General features: G+C 40.1%; 1 protein-coding gene across 9 annotated transcripts in view; it reads left to right on the top strand.

Annotated features, from left to right (window-relative positions):
• Window positions 1-17,395, top strand: part of Kif1b (kinesin family member 1B) — a 163,197-nt gene that overhangs the window by 69,836 nt on the left and 75,966 nt on the right. For all 9 annotated transcript variants that reach the window (XM_008831788.3, XM_008831797.3, XM_029562850.1 and 6 more), the window contains 7 exons: window positions 4,304-4,383; window positions 6,310-6,385; window positions 10,375-10,454; window positions 10,897-11,003; window positions 12,028-12,111; window positions 12,864-13,044; window positions 13,166-13,238. In XM_008831788.3, coding sequence (XP_008830010.1) covers window positions 4,304-4,383; window positions 6,310-6,385; window positions 10,375-10,454; window positions 10,897-11,003; window positions 12,028-12,111; window positions 12,864-13,044; window positions 13,166-13,238 — 681 coding nt within the window. The remainder of the gene's footprint in view (window positions 1-4,303; window positions 4,384-6,309; window positions 6,386-10,374; window positions 10,455-10,896; window positions 11,004-12,027; window positions 12,112-12,863; window positions 13,045-13,165; window positions 13,239-17,395) is intronic.

Genomic DNA, 17,395 nt, shown 5'->3' with positions numbered 1-17,395 from the left:
TTGTGGAGAACTTTTTCACAGAGGTGTTCTAAAAATGGAATTGCTTGTTTTTTAAATTAATTTATTTTCAGCCAGACGTGGTGGCTCACACCTTTAATCCTAGCACTTGGGAGGCAGAGGCAGGCGGATCTTTGTGAGTTTCTTTTTTTTCTTTTGGTCTTTTTGAGACAGGGTCTCCCTGTAGCCCCAGCTGACCTGGAACTCCCTATGTAGACCAGGCTGGCCTCAAACTCACAGAGCTCCTCCTGCCTCTGCCTCCTGAGTGCTGGGACTAAAGGCGTGTGCCAACCACACGTGTGCCACCATGCCTGGCAGGAAGCAACTTAAGGAAGGATTTATTTGATTCATGGTTTGAAGAGAGGGCATGGTTATAGGAGTGTGAGGCTGCTTGCTCACATCTTTGTAGATCAGGAAGCAGAGGAAGGGAAAGGCCAGTTCTCAGCTAGCTTTCTCCTTCTTCCCTCTTTATTCAGTATGGGACCCCAGCCCTTGGGATACCACCATGTGCATCCAGGGTTTCAGGGTGGGTCTTTGTTCAGTCAAACCTCTCTGGCAGTGCTGTCACAGACATGCCCAGAGAGATATGTGTCTTAGGTGATTCTGAATCCAGATTAACCAGCATACCCAGCGGTGGCATTCAGCTCTGTAGCTGGAGGTTTTTTCAGCCTGTTACTGGCTATATCCACTTCTGTCTTATTCCTGTCTCTGACTGTGAACATCAGGAGCAGTGCTTGTTCTCCTTCCTTTAGTGACTACAATGAGAACAGACGAGTGTCATCTGTGGCATTTGGACAAACTGCCAGAAGTCCTGCTATCCATCAGACACAACACAAGCATCATAGGTTTTTTTTCTTTCCCTAATTGTTATCTCCAGGAATAGGGTTTGATCTCTGCCTTTTGGTTGCCAGGGCAGGGGAAACTTATTTAGAATCTGGAAGTTAGAGCCATGCTGCCAGTCACAGTTCCTCTTCACTGTCATTCAGTATCTCCCACCCCCACCAATTGCTGCTCATTCAAAGACAGTTGAGAACAGTGATATGCTTCAAATTAGTGACTGAAAGTCAGGCCAGCAAGATGGCCTAGTGGGTATAAGCTGTAGCTACGCAATCCTGATAACCAGAGTTGGATCCCTGGAACCCACATTTACAGTGCAAGGAGAGACCTGACTCCCAAAAGTTGTTTTCTGACCTCCATATGCAATATCCCCTCCCCCACCAGTCTCTTGCACACAATAATTATGAGTGAAAGTTGAAAAAAAGAAAAAGACTTGCTGAATATCTTCACCACCAAAAGTAAATGTGTTAGATGCCTTCGTTTTGGTTTTCAGGTTGATGCTGTAAAAATTGTAGATGAAGGATGGGCTTCTGCTTTTTCTTACCATCCCATCTTTTCCCTTGGCATTTTACTCACTTCAAAAAGAAGGTGATTCCAAAACAAAAATAATGCTTTTTTTCTTGAATCAGGAAGTAAATAAAGGTCTGAAATGCCTGGCAAAGGGAAAGAGGGAAGAAATCTTTCTGTTCAGGATTGCAAGGTACAGGGTCACTTCTGCTGTTGTAAAGTTGACTTTGAAGATTTCCTGAAGACTTTATTGAAGTCCTGTTTGGGAAGGTGTCTTCATTCACAAATTTTCTCACAAGTAGGGCTTCAAGAACATGTTGCTGATAGGGCTCTCTCTGTTCAGGGCTAGGGTGGGAAACTAGGGCTCTGTAGGAAGAAATGAAGCTTCCCTCTTGCTACTTAATAGCAAATGTTCATTTCCTTTGGGGATTTTGAATCTTAATTGTTTGCTTATCAAAGCTTTTTGCACAAATGAGATTACCGTTTTTTGACATTCTTCTTGTTTGTAAAGGAGAAAAATTTCCCAAAGTGCCAAGTGAAACCAAACCAAAAATAATGGCACATGTAAGGAGTCAAGACATTAACAAGATTTTTAAGAATTAGGTCACTCAGTGTCTTCCAAGTAGTTTCTAGGGAATAAGCTATCATTATTCAAGGTAGTCTTTCCCCACCCCTTATCTCCCTGAAGCTCATAAAAACAAAGCTGTATTACTTTAATTAGCAAATAAATTGCTCTGTTTTAATTCTCCTTAAAGCAGTCCTCCTTTTTTATTCTAAAGAGCAAATGGTTTCTTTGTGGTTTTGTGTTGTGTAATTCAGTAGTTTACTGAAGCATAAGCGCCTTAGTTCTGCCCTTATTTTGTGAATGGTAAGAATTCCTTTTGGGTAGACCTGCATTTTAACGATGCAAGTGGAACACATCTTGTATCCAGAGTGTGTGACAGCAGTTGCACAATACAGACCCTGGAGAATGTCTAGGAGCTACGTTCCTAAGGCATGGCACTGTAGGAGTAAAACATTGTAATGGAAAACAGCAACAGTGGAGGTTAATTCATCTCCCTAACAGTTTATTTCCTTTTGTTTCTCTGTATTTTTCCCGTAGGAAAAGGTCAGTGTAGTAGACTGCTTTACACAGGTGCTGCTGCTTAAATAGCCTATTTCCAAATGTAAGCGTTTCCATCCTTCTATAAACCTCTCTGGCTAAAGAGTGAGACATTGCTTTTCATTTTATGTCACAACTTAAACTAAGTTGAAGTCCTTGTATCCTTGATTTGGTTTTTAATTCAGTAAGGTTTTAAACATGCAGCCATAGCCACTGGCTCTGTTTATATATAGTCTGGCATCAGAGTCAGTGTTGTGAGTGCCGTTGCTCAGACTTAGCCTATAAATATCCACAAACAGCCATCACAGAAGCAGTCAGGACAAATGCAGTGTGCTAAGCAGTCTGAGGGCCCACACATTTGTGACGCATGCCATTCAGTCCAGTAAGACCTTAGCTGTCTAATGGCTTCAAGGATCATTTCATGTAGTAAGTACTTAACCTTTTACATATCAAAACAAACTACAATTTTTTTGTGAAAATATTTCTAATTTGTCATATCAATTCTGCCTTCTTACTGAATCATCAAGAACTTAAAAGCTGGGTGTAGAGTCAGCCAGGCATGGTGGTGCATGCCTTTAATCCCAGCACTTGAGAGGCAGAGGCAGATGGATCTCTGTGAGTTCAAGGCCAGCCTGGTCTTCATAGTAGGTTCCAGGACAGCTGGGGCTACAGGGAGAACCCATCTCAAAAAGACCCCAGCCCCCCAAAAAAAGAAAAGAAAAAAAAAAGCTAGGCATCATGGCACATATCTGTAGTCCCAACACTTGGGAGGCTGAGCAAGGAGGAGCAGGAGCTCAGTGTCATCCTTGGCTACATAGTGAGTTTGAGGCCAGCCTGGGCTATGAGACCCTGTCTCAAAAAAAAAAGTAAAAAAGAGATTAAATTGTTTGGCTATAGGACCATGATGTGTTAGTCAGTGCTTATAGACACCTAGAAAAGCACACATACCTGACTCTCCCTGTGCTCGTGGGTGTGTTTTATACTGTTATTCAGGCTTGAAGGTAGACTGTTCTTCAGTCTTCCTCAGTTCATGGTGTGCTGTTTTGCATCTGTTATCTTGAAAGCCTATTGATTCTGCTTTAAAGAAAGAACAAGCTGAGTGTGGTGGTATACGCCTGTGATCCAGTACTTGGGAGACAGAAGCAGGTGGAGCTCTGTAATTTCAAGGCCAGCCTGGTCTGACTAGCAAGTTTCAGGCTAGCCAGGGCTAGCTACATAGACCCTGCCTCAAAAACAATCAATAAAGGAAGAAAGGGAGGGAGGGAAGAAAAGAGGAAGAAGAAGGGAAGAGAGAACGAATAGAATAATAGGCAGGAAACCCAGCTTTCAACCTGGTTTGAGGAGTGGGATGGGCTTAGGTTAGTTACTTAGTTTCTCTGGTTCTCAGTTTTCTTACCTGTAGAATGACTGTGGAATAAATGGCTACTCAGGCTTTTGCAGCACTGACAGTTTGCTAGTGTGCAGTTCAGTTAACATTTTCTTAGTCTGTCCTCAGAGTTGTTTTTTTAAAAATAATAACTTTCTAAACAACATAAAAAGTGTAACTTGAAGCCATAATAAAAAATGAAAGTGCCTTGCAGTTTTGGATAGTAATCCTGCCTTCCTACTTCTGTGCACATAAACACATGGACTCACTGTTCTGGTATTCCTATTAGGGTTTATAGGACATGTGTGTCTGAGGCTTATTTAAATTTTAGACCTAATCTTCATAATTCTTACCTTATAAAAAAGAAAAAGCCCCCCATCGCTTTATATTCTGCCTTTGTCCTCAGAGGGTACGGTCTGTTTTGTGCTTTCCTTCCTGGACATGCTATGTTAAATTATGACTCTGCCCTTTTAAATGTGTACTTCCTTCCATAGGAATCAGAGAAGATCATTGCTGAGTTGAATGAAACCTGGGAAGAGAAACTTCGTAAAACAGAAGCCATCAGAATGGAGAGGTCAGGAGATTAAAATCTGGGACTGCTACTAAGTTTTCTAGGGAATTTGGGTTTCTTTTATAGTAAGAAAAGACAATTGGGTCTAGAGAGATGATTCAGTAGTTAAGAGCACATGCTGCTCTTGCAAAGGACCTGAGTTTAGTTTTCAGCATCCACATCAGGTGGCTCACAACTGCCTGTAACTCCTGCTTCAGGGGATCCAACACCTCTGGCCCCTTGGGCACCTGCACTCAGTACACAGATACATGCACATATACATAATTAGAAATATAATAAATCTTAAAAGAAATAAAAAATGAAATAGAAATTATAAAAGAACTTATTCCTCTTCTAAAAAACAATATAAAAACCTCAACATGTCTGGGAAGTTATATCAAATCCAGTTTATACTTTGAAGTAAAATTTACATATTTAAAGATTCTCTAGGGAGTCATGTACTTAATAGTTACCACACTGGGTGTTGCTGGGAATTGAGAAAAATGACACATACTATGTAAAAGAGTTTTTCACTTGTAAAAAGTAGACCGCATTTGACTAAGGCCCACATGCAAAAACCTGTTCTGACTCTGAGAATTACCTTCTCTAGAACCTCTTGAGTGAAAGGTGGAACATAGGTTTCAGACTTTTAAAGTCCTTATTCTGTTTTTGTGGATATCAACCAAAGTGATACTTTTACTGTTGGAGTAACTATATACTTAAGAAATGTTAATTCCTGTTGCCTCCCTTTATGGAAAATGAGGGAGAAATGAGCTTTAATGTGCTGATACAGTATATGTAACAGAGTTTTCCTATTTATTTTAGATGTCTTAAAGTAGAATTATTGGGGCCAGTTAAATGGCTCTGCAGATGATGGCATTTGCCTTTACAAGCCTGGTCACCTGAGTTTGATCCCTAGGACCCACATAAAGGTAGAAGGAGAGCACCAACTCCACAGGATCATTCTCTGACCTCCAGACATACTCTGTGGCATGTGCGCTCACACAACAAAATGCATACACATTAATACTAAAAAAATTAAACTAAAATTGTTGAACCAAAGTGGTGGTGGGCATGAGAGCATATTTGGGAAAGCATATTTGGTGTTGTTTATACTCGGGCCTTATCCCCTGTGCAAGTGCTGGATATGAAATCTTTGGTCTCACAAATGTTAGGCCAGTGCTCTACTGCTGAGTTACATGTCCAGCCCCCAATTTGCTTTGATTGCTTTCTTAGATTCTGGGAAGATTGTTCTTTCAAGTTGGGTGTATAACCTTAAGGAGTATCTCTTTTCCCCTTTTATATTAATAGACATAGTATTTATGAATTATTTTCTATCTCCAAAGTCAGATAAGACAAAGGTTTGGGGGGTTTTGGGGGGGCCTGGTAGTGCTAGGGATTAAACTTAGGTGGTGAGTATGCTAGGCAGCCATCTCCACATGTCTGACGCAGAATTCTTATCTGGATGAATAGAACTTTAACACAGATGTGTCCTTTACTTTATTTGAATGTGCTGCTTTTTTAAAATAAATTCTCAGGGCTGGAGAGTTGGCTTAGCAGTTAAGAGCCCTGACTGCTCTTACAGAGGACCCGGGTTCGATTCCCAGCACTCACATGGCAGCTATGAACTGTCCTTAACACCAGTTCCAGGGGAATCGGAAGCCCTCTTCTGACCTCCGCGGCATTGCACAACACGGGTGCACTCACATACATGCAGGCAATACACTCGTACACATAAAACTAATAATAAATAAATATTTTAAAAAATTCTCATTAAGGATGAGATAAGCATATCATTCTACACTTGCCAGCTTTAGGTATAACCAACCATTTTTGCTGTGTCTGCCTTATTTTCCAGCTCATTTTAGACTAATTTAATTGACATTTTGGTATTGGTATTCAGATGTACTTGCTTGTGATTTTTGGTTGTTTGTTACTTCTTTTTTCCAGAGAAGCCTTGTTGGCTGAGATGGGAGTTGCCATTCGGGAAGATGGAGGAACACTTGGGGTTTTCTCACCTAAAAAGGTAGGAAATCGTGCTGTGAAACTCAACCAGACAAAACAGTTTGTCGTGGTCAGTAAGCTACTCCATGTCTTTTCAGAGAGAACCATTTTTATCTTGATGCTTAGCTTAATTTCAGATATTTCTGCTTTCATCTTACAGTATGATCTTATAGTACAAGGGCATCTTAGTTGTAAAATGGCTATAGTGTTTACAAAAGGAAAAAACCCATTAAGTTTAGCCATGGTTGGTAAACTTAATCATCTTCCTCCTTGCTTCCTCTTAAATTTCCACCCTACCTTTAGCACTAGTTGCTTAAGTTATGGCTCTTTTCTTAATGTAGATTTTCTCACAGAAGTTATCAGCTCTGCTCTATAGCTTTTTGGAACCATTTTCAACTGTTAAGGTTTGTAAAGAAAAATACTGACCCATGATTTGTATTACTTTACAACCATTTCATTTAGTAAAGTAGCCCCAGTCCTTATCCTTCAAGACTCCTCTGTTCCCTTCTCTGTTTTTTTGGTTTTTTTTTTTTTTTTTTTCGGTGTGTGTGTGTTTTTTTTCTTTTTTTTTCTTTTTGAGACAGGGTCTCCCTGTAGCCCCAGCTGTCCTGGAACTCACTATGTGGACCAGGCTGGCCTTGAACTCACAGAGATCCCCCTGCCTCTGCCTCCCAAGTGCTGGGATTAAAGGCGTGTACCAGTACACCTGGCCTTCAGCTTGTTTCTTTAAGACAAGTTATTTTCCTACTTATGTAATCATAGTTGTAGAATAGTTAATTACTCTTCCAGCTAATTAGAAGAGTAATATGTCTTGTGCTTTCTTTTTGACTTGCGTTGCTACTTAGTGTTGGATATTAGAATACCATTATCAAATAACTGTTTTGTGTGTATATTTATGTGACAATAGTGGAACATATATTTATGTACCAAACATGTATTTCATACCACTAATACATCCTTCAGAATTTTGAATATGCAGCTCAGTGGTAGAGTTCTTGCCTAACATGAGCAAGGCCCTGGGGTTCAGTTTCCTAGTACTACAAAAACAAATAAGCAAACCTTCATTTCAGATGACCTCAAAATTGGTAAATAAGGACTTATGTATAATAACATGGATTCTACTCTAGATTAGAGTAGAAAGGGCAGAGAGTTTTGAGTTGATACTTGCTTGATGTGAACCAGTATTCTGTGATTTTTGTAAGGATTCTTTTGGTTAGTTTTTTTCTATCATAGCCACAAAACTGTTTTACAAATTCTGATGTGTTATTTTCAACCAAAAAGATTGATTTAGCTGGGTATGTTGGCACATACCTATAATCCCCGCACTTGGGAGGTAGAGGCAGGAGGATTAGAAGTTGAAGGCAAGCCTCTGCTTCATAACAAATTCAAGGCCTGCCTGGACCATATGAAACCCTAGTTCAAAACAAGAAGAAAGGGACTAGAAAGATACCTCCTTCTAGCCTCCACAGGTCCCCACACATGTGTCATTTGCTCATATAGACACATAAAAATAAAATCTTAAAGAAAAAAGTTGATTTAAAAATATTTAGAGATACATACTATGGAACACTAGTTATTTTATATATTTATGTGAAGTTGAGCAGTTTTCACCTTAATAGTTTTCCTTTAGTAATACATGTATTTATTCATGTGTATTAAAGAGATTTTAGCAATTACAGTTTGATAGAATTTAAATTGTACTCTCGCATACATGCATAAGCTTTTCCTTTTTTGAGACAGGGTCTCAGTGTACCCCAGCTGACTTCAAACTCTATGTAGCAAAGGATGATCTTGAGGTTCTGATCTTCCTGCCTCTAACTCCTAAATGCTGAGATTGTAGGCATGTGCCACCATGCCCTTTTTATGTGGTACTAGAGATCAAACCCAGGGATAAATGCATGCTGGACAAGCACTCTACCAACTGGTCTACATCTACAGCCCCTAAAAACTTTCATAACATTTTTTTGGTGTATTAAGAACTATAATATACTGCACAACACGGGTGCACTCACATACATTCAGGCAATACACTTATACACATAAAATTAAAAAAAACAAACAAACTGTAATATAAGTCAAGCATGATGGTGCATGCCTTTATTCCCAGCACTCAGGAGGCAGAAACAGGTGGATCTGTGTGTGTTAGAGGCCATCCTAGGCTACATAGCAAGTTCCAGGTCAGCCAGGGCTACAGGGAGACCCTGTCTCAAAAAGACAAAGAACTGTAATGTAGGACTGGAGAGATGGCTCAGTGGTTAAGAGCACTAGCTATTCTTGGAAAAGACTCAGGTTCAAATCCCAGCACCCACATGTTAGCTAATAACTGCCTGTAACTCGAGTTCCAGGGGATCCGATGCCCTCTTCTGTCCTCTGAGGGCACTGAACAACTCAGGTGCATAATACTCATACACATAAAATAAAAATAAATTAAAAATTTTTTTTTTTTTTTTTTTTTTTGGACAGGGGCTCCCCGTAGTCCCAGCTGGCCTGTAACTCGTTGTGTAGACCAGGCTGGCCTCGAACATCCGCCTGCCTCAGCCTCCTGAGAGTTGGGACTAAAGGTGTGTGCTACCACGCCCGGCTAAATTTTAAAATTTTTCAAAAGAAGAACTGTAACTCACTAGTAGAATATGTCTACTCTGTGTAAAAACCTAGGTTTGATTCTTAACACTGAGAAGAAGGAAAAAAAGCTTGTAAGAATATGGTATTAGTGGGCTGGAGAGATGGCTCAGCGATTAAGACCACTGGCTGTCCTTGCAGAGGACCTGGGTTCGATTTCCAGAACCTACATAGCAGCTAACAACCGTCCGTAACTCCACTTTCAGAGCATCCAGCATCCTTGTCTGATTTCTATAGGCATTGCACGATGTGGGTGCACTTACATACATGCAGGCAATACACTCGTATACATAAAAAAATATATATCAGCCGGGCATGGTGGTGCACGTCTTTAATCCCAGCACTCAAGAGGCAGAGGCAGGTGGATCTCTGTAAGTTCAAGACCAGCCTGGTCTACATAGTGAGTTCCAGGACAGCTGGGGCTACAGAGAGACCCTGTCTCAAAAAGACAAAAAAAAAAAAATTATATTTAACTCATCAAAGAATCAGTCTGTTCTAATTTTTCGTTTTGTGTTTGCTCTGCTATGTCCTTATCAAGATCTAAGTCTTGGCTGGATATAGTGGCACATGCCTTAAATCCCAGCACTCAGGAGGCAGAGGCAGGTGGATCTCCATGAGTTTGAGGCTAGCATGGTCTACATAATGTATTCCAGGCCAGTCGGGTACATAGTGAGACCCTGTCTCAAAACAACAACAGCAAAACAAACATACAAATAACCTCCCCCAAAAAACCACATACAGGTCTTGGCCAGAGAGATGGTTCAACAGGTAGAGGTGCTTGGTGCTATGACCTAACAGCCTGAGTTCAAGCCTCAGAAGCCACATGGTAGAAGGAAGGAACCAACTCTACAAGTTGTTCCCTGACCTTCACATGGTGTGGCATGTGTGCACACAATAAATAAGTAAATAAATAAATAGTTTTTTTAAAAAAAGATTTGGAGCTAGAGAGATGGCTCAGTGGTTAAGAGCTCTTGTGTACTTCTAGAGTACCCCAGTACAATTTGTACCTCCCATGTAAGGCTGCTTACAGCCATCTGTAACTTCAGTTCCAGGACATCTGTTGTCCTCTTCTGGCCTCTACAGGCACCCACATATACCCAAACAGACACCTAAACATCTACATACACTTCATTAAAAAGGAAAGATAAAAAGATCTCTTTTTTGTTTTGTTTCTTTTTATCCCAGAACACATGTTCTTAGTAAGGATGCACTGGTCTAGTTTGGAGAGGCCCATAGAGTGCTTTTGCTTTGTTACAATATTAGAAATAGTAATGAAAATCTTCCTGCTTCAGGAAATATGGTGACTCTGAGGAGCCTGGCCTTGTAGATCCTTGTTGTTGCAACACTGTCATGATCTCTTGTTCCAAATTGACAGTCTGTAACCTTTTTCAGACTCCGCATCTCGTTAACCTCAATGAAGACCCATTAATGTCCGAATGCCTGCTTTATTACATCAAAGATGGAATTACAAGGTAGATTTCTTTCTAATTTGAGTCACTTAATATTTTCTTTTCTCCTAGATAACTGATAATTAAAGAAAATTTCCAAAATTGTAATGATTTCCTGTTTCTCCTTTCTGAACTAGTTACAAATTATCTTCCCTACTCCTTTCAATTATGTATGGAAGTGGAACCAGTTAACAGTTTTTCTCTAGAAGAAACTAAATACTAATGATCCTTTTAACAATGTACATGAACTCACTAGGGAGTTCAGTTTATCCTTGTCCTTTATGGTGTATAAACTGTATCAGTGTGGTGTTCTCCCAGATTTCTTTCCACATAGGGCTCATCAAACATGAGACTAGAGCTCACAGTTGAAAGTTTCTTATACACAGAGGTGATAGAAAGAAGTTCTTTGTTTCTAAGTTCTTTTTGTGCCTGAATTTCCCTGGGAACCACTTTGTTTTGTGCTCAGGGTTGGCCAAGCAGATGCTGAGCGGCGCCAGGACATAGTGCTGAGTGGGGCCCACATTAAAGAAGAGCATTGTATTTTCCGGAGTGAAAGAAACAACACTGGTGAAGGTGAGAGCTCCTGGGTTTACCCTCTCCAGCAACTCTTCATTCTGTAGTACAAGAAATCCTTAAAATTTGGGATTTTCTATCTGTTAGTGGAACTTTTTTATATAATCAAATATTGAAAAAGGAGAAACCTGGGCTATTTGTAAATGCAAGGGCAGACATAGCTACTTAACATGAAAATAGCATGAGCAAAAGGAGCCCTGCTGCCGCCAGGAGCTGAGCAGGATGTATGCAATTAGGGTGTATATAATTAGGATGTGTGCAATTAGGACATATGCAATGGAGCTTGGTCTTGGTGTTAATTATTTAATAGAAAAATAGAGAATAAATATTTTAAATAATAGGAGATGTGAAAAACTTCAATCTTTTTTGAGACAGGGTCCCCCTGTAGCCCCAGCTGGCCTGGAACTCACTATGTAGACCAGGCTGGCCTTGAACTCACAGAGCTCCTTCTCCCTCTGTCTCCTGAGTGCTAGGATTACAGGCATGTGCCACCACACCCAACTGAAAAACTTCAATCTTAACTGGGTGAAATTTATTTTTATTTTAAAAGGAAAGAAAAGTCAATTTTGTGTGTGCTCCCTCTCCCATCCTATGTTATTAATAGAACAACAGCTGTTAATGACATTTTCATGTTGGGGCACTGGATTCTTCCTTAAGTATACAATCCTTCCTCATCCAAAACATTAGCTTTTAATCTTCATTCTCTGGTTATTTGTGTCTCATACTTAAGATTTATACTGATTTTTAGTTTTATTTGCTGGACTGTCAGATATATCAGAATTAATACTTTCCATCTTCTGAGGTTTTTGAAATTCAGATAAGTAGCCATAGTTCTCCATGAGAGCCATAGCTCTTGCATTGGACCTAGTTCTGGTACCCTTTTAGAAAACTGCCCTGTAGACACTTAAACCACTTGGTTGGTTGCAGGAATCTATTCTAGTTACTATGAGTCCTGATAGTCAACTACTTTCTATTATCTGATTCTGCTAGTATGTCATAATAACATTAGTTTTGTTCCTCCTAGTTATCGTAACTTTAGAGCCCTGTGAGCGCTCAGAAACGTACGTGAATGGCAAGAGGGTGACACAGCCTGTTCAGCTGCGCTCAGGTGAGCCCGCACATGGCTGCAGGAGCAACTCTGACTTTTGACTCATGCAAAGGCTGAAGTGATAGCACTAGGACTTGTGTTCTTTTTTTATATTTTATTTTTATTTTATGTATATGGGTATATTGCCTGCCTGTATGTAAGTGCACCCATGTATGTACCCATGTCATGCAATGCCTGTGGAGGCCAGAAGAGGGCATCAGATCCTCTGGAACTGGTGTTAACCACTGTTAGCCACCACCATGGAGGTCCTGGGAACTGAACCTGGGTCCTCTGGAAGAGCATCCAGTTCTCTTAACCACTGAGCCATCTCTCCAGCCCCAGGATTTATGTTCTTGTAAAACTATGGAAACTATCTTTTTATTGTTGTTGTTGAAACAAAGTATTACTATGTATTCCTGACTGTCCTAGAACTTACTATGTTGACCAGACTGGCTTCACACTCAGACCCACCTGGTTTGTTTGTTTGTTTGTTTTGAGGTCTTGCCATATAGCCTGGGCTGGCCTCAAGCTAAGGCTTCCAGTCTAAAGCCTCCCGAGTGCTAGGATCAGGCATGTGCCACAGTGCCTAGCAAGATTAGCATTTTTAAAACTATGCACTATGCATTAAAAACTGATTTCTCAGAGCTGGGACTGTAGCTCAGTGTTAGAGCACTTGCCAGCATGTTCAAGGCCCTGGATTTGAGTTATAACACTGAACAACAAATAAATACATACAAAAGTAAATTCTTAACCCTATTTTTCTTTTGTTTTAGGAAACCGTATCATCATGGGTAAAAACCATGTTTTTCGTTTTAACCACCCTGAACAAGCACGGGCTGAGCGGGAGAAGACTCCCTCTGCAGAGACCCCCTCTGAGCCTGTGGACTGGACATTCGCTCAGAGAGAGCTTCTGGAAAAACAAGGAATTGATATGAAACAGGAAATGGAAAAAAGGTAATGCACAAGTATTATGTAGCCCATAGAACTCTTTTAAACATGTAACAGCTTTCATACAGCTTGATGATTTTACAGCTTTTTCTTTTTTCCTTTTTTGTTGCTGTTGTTTTACTTATAGGCTACAGGAAATGGAGATCCTATACAAAAAGGAGAAGGAGGAAGCAGATCTTCTTTTGGAGCAGCAGAGACTGGTAGGAATCTGTCCTGAATCTGCCACCTACGGGAAAGGGGAGCTGCTCTCATTCAGACCTTCTTTCTGTCAGGCTGTCATTGGTGCCACACATTAGCTTTTCATTTCCTTAATGGAGAACTATCTTACATCTCCTGGCAATCTTAGCCTGAAAAAACATCCATAGAAGCACTATTTTGTGTCTTTAATTTCTTAAAATCAAATCTTTTCTTCTATTACAAGAACTTTTAATGAAAACTTTGATGGCACCCTTGCCTTTTGACAGTACTTTTTGAATTTTCATCAGTATTGGTCTTTTGAATAATAGTAATTGAATATTGAATTTGGTGGGAGTTTGCCTTGGTTTTGTTTCTGATCACCTGATAGTACTAATTCTCTGCTCTTAGGCTGACATGGGGGATTGTTCTTGTGCTGGGCAGATTTTTTTTTTTTTTTTAAAGTAAAACTGTGTCTAAAAGTGTTGCTGCACAGTTGCATGTGTTAATCCTTTTCTGTTCCCCTGCATGGAGTCTGAATTCTCAGTAAGGTTCTCAGTGGCATGTGTGGTAACTGGGAGCAGAGATTGCATACCTATCTCAGACAGGAGAAGAAAGTTACTGGCTCTGGGTTAAAAGATTTGGGTGAGCGGGGCTGGAGAGATAGTTCAGTAGTTAAGAACACTGGTTGTTCTTGTAGAAGACCTGGGTTCAAATCCTAGCACCCACATGGCAGCTAACAACTGTCCTTAACTCCAGTCCCAAGGGATTCAACAGCCTCTTCTGACATGGGTGCACTTACCTACATGTGGGCAATACATGCATACACATAAAAAATAAATAAATTAGCAAGATTTGAGTGAGCAACTGGAATGTCAGTTGACCATCAAATCTATATTGAATTAGCATTTTAAGATGCTAATTGATTTCCCAGGTTTTGTAAAAATGTGAGTCTCATGAATAAGTAAATAGCTCTGTTGATAGATTTTCTTTTTTCTTCGAGACAGGGTCTCCTTGTAGCCCCAGATGTCCTGGAACTCATTATGTCATTATGTAGACCAGGCTGGCCTTGAACTCACAAACAAAGATCCGCCTGCCTCTGCCTCCCAAGTGCTGGGATTAAAGGCATGTGCCACCATGCCGGGGATAGATTTTCATTTTTAAAGACAATCAGTTTTGGCTGACAAGGCCCTGGTTGTAAGAAGTTCCTTAGCATTCATTTGTTATATAAGAAAGAAGTATTACTAACCTTTGGGTACTTGGTGCAGTTTAGGAAGCGCCTCCCTTTTTTTTTTTTTTTTTTTAAAGATTCCTGGTCTTCTAAAATAAGGGAACATTAAGGACAAAGCAGGGAATAAGGCACTGGCTTCTTCCCTTAGCATAAAATATAGCATAGAAATTACAGCCTTATACAGCTATGCTCTGTGTTTGGAGAGAAAACCATTGCATAATGAATGGTCCATGGAAGCCAAGGCTCTTAGCAAAAGCAGCCTTTATCAGGACAACTTAGTTGACTTGGCAGTGGGTTAAACCAGTTAATTTGTTATCTTTAAAATTATAGTAAAGCCTTCAAAAGTATAGATTGGAAGAATAAATCCAGTGTTTGGAGCAAGGTAATGCCAGTGTTACAGAATAGAATGTCTCTAGGAGGTCCACTTGACTCTGGCTTTAATGGTTAGGGTTTGAAAGGTTTTTGACATACAAAGGAGCCTTTTATCTCTCATAATGATGTAATAGTCTGATAGTCTGTGAGAGATCAAAAAAGACAGGTGTAGTTAAGTGCTATTTAAGTATTTAAGTGTACAGTACTTTGTAATTTACAAAAATCTTTTAACAGGTATCATTTTATTTATTTGATCCTCACAGCAACTCTGGTGGGTGTATGTGTAAATAAAATGTACAATACAAGTTGGGCGTGGTAGTGCACACCTTTAATCCCAGCACTTGGGAGGCAGAGGCAGGTGGATCTTTGTGAGCCTGGTCTACATAACGAGTTCCAGGCCAGCTGGGGCTACAGGGAGACCCTGTCTGAAAAAGATTTAAAAAATTGTACAATACAGCCTTCAGTTTATAGTTGAGAAACCAAGACTGAAAAAAAGATGTTATTGGGGCTGGAGAGATGGCTCAGTGGTTAAGAACACTGACTGTTTTTACAGAAGACCTAGGGTCGAATCCCAGCACCCGTATGGCAGTTAACAACTGTCTGTAACTCCAGTTCCAGGGGATCCAACAGCCTCTTCTGCCCTCCGCCAGCATTGTATGACACAGGTGCACTTACTTACATGTAGACATAACACTCATACACATAAAATAAAAATAATAAATAAAACATTTTTTTTAAAAAAAGATGTTATCATGCCCATTCTTCCATACCTGTTATATCATGGATCTAACCCTTAAACTTGATTTTTCTGACTTATTTCAGTGTTCTAGTAGAGCAGTGCCTCTCAGCTACTCGGGAGACTTTAAAATGTAGATACTGATTGAAGATGGGAGTGTGACCTGGGATTCCGAGTTTCTAACAAGTTTCCAGTGATAATAGTGCTAGTAGTCTTGGCAGCAGACTGAGTAACTGGGCATTAAAGAATAATGGTGCCTGGTACTCGCAAGAGTTGAGGTCATACTAGACCCTGAAATAAAGACTGATGGAGCTGGACATGGTGTCACACACTTGTAATCCCAACTGCTCAGGAGGCTGAAGCACGAGAACTACCACATCAAAGCCAATCTGGGTAATTCAGCAAGACCCTGCCTCCAGATTTGAAAAACAGAAAATGACTGGAAATTGTAGCTCAGAGGGACAGGACTTGTCTAGCATACAAAAGGGGTGGGGCATGGCGGCGGGGGGCACAACACGATCATGCACACACAAGTGCGTGAGCGCGCACACACACAAAGATATATTTAGTTTTGGTTTTTAGAGACATCCATAGTCTACAGATAATCAGGTTCTGGTTGTCGTTTATTCTGTGTATCTAAAGGTAAGCTAGGATTTTAGGAGCTGCTCTTTATAACAAGGAAGTTGCTTTCCACTCAGAAATCCAGTGGTCTATTCCACAAATTTCTTGACCTCAAGCAAAACTGATAACAGTGGCTTAAAGATTATTTACCAGCAACGATACTGATGGAAAATATGTTTTTTAAAAAATTTTTTTATTACTGGGTTTTTTTTGGGGGGGGGGTTGGTCTTTTTGAGACAGGGTCTCCCTGTAGCTCCAGTTGTCCTGGAACTCACTATGTAGATCAGGCTGGCCTTGAACTCACAGAGATCTGCCTGCCTCTGCCTCCCAAATTTCTGGGATTAAAGGCTTGCACCACCGTACCCAATGTGGTTTGTTGTTGTTGTTTTTTTAATGATTCTATATTGCTCAACCAGTGGGTATCCTATAAAGACTGAAAGGATACAAAATAATTGTATTGATTAAATATTTGTATTAAAATATTTACAAATGGGGCTGAAGAAATAACTCAGTGGTTAAGAGAACATAGTGCTCTTGCAGAGGACCCAGGTTCTTCAGTTCCCAGCATCTGTATGGTGGTTCAAAAACCTCTAACTCCAGTTCCAGGGGATCCAACATCCTTTTCCGGCCTCTGGAGTCACCAGGCATGCACATGGTACACATACACACATGTAAGCAAAACACTCATACACATGATATAAATAAATCTTTTAAAAAATTTATAACTTATTTGTAGATAACAATTCTTAAATATTTAATATTTTTTTGTATAATTGCAACATTAAAAATTAGAATTCAGAGCCCATGAGATGACTCAGTGAGTAAAGGTATTTGCCACCAAGCTTGATGACCTGAATTCCATCTCTGGAAACCCACATGGTAAAAGGAGAGAACTGATTCCTACACGTTGTCTTCTGACCTCCACGTGTGCACACACAAATAAATAAATATAAATAAATAAATGTAATATAAAAGTTTTTATTGTAATTCACAATTTTCCTGTGATGACAATTCCCAGATGTGCTCACTGTTCTCTTTCTGAGCATTCTCTTACAGCGAGCACACTTACACACCTGTCTGTCTTGTTGATGTCTGTGTTTCTTTAAGTGTGTTTCTTGTCTCTTCTCTTTCTTGTTTTCATATATTTCTTGCAGGTCTCTTCTGCAGGCCCACTTTGCATTTGGTATATAATGAAATGAATGGATCATTTAGTGTGACAGGTG

This window comes from Nannospalax galili, unplaced genomic scaffold (assembly GCF_000622305.1).
Source record: "Nannospalax galili isolate Female #2095 unplaced genomic scaffold, S.galili_v1.0 scaffold870, whole genome shotgun sequence".
Taxonomy (NCBI): domain Eukaryota; kingdom Metazoa; phylum Chordata; class Mammalia; order Rodentia; family Spalacidae; genus Nannospalax; species Nannospalax galili.
This window is presented reverse-complemented; position numbering and strand designations above follow the sequence as displayed.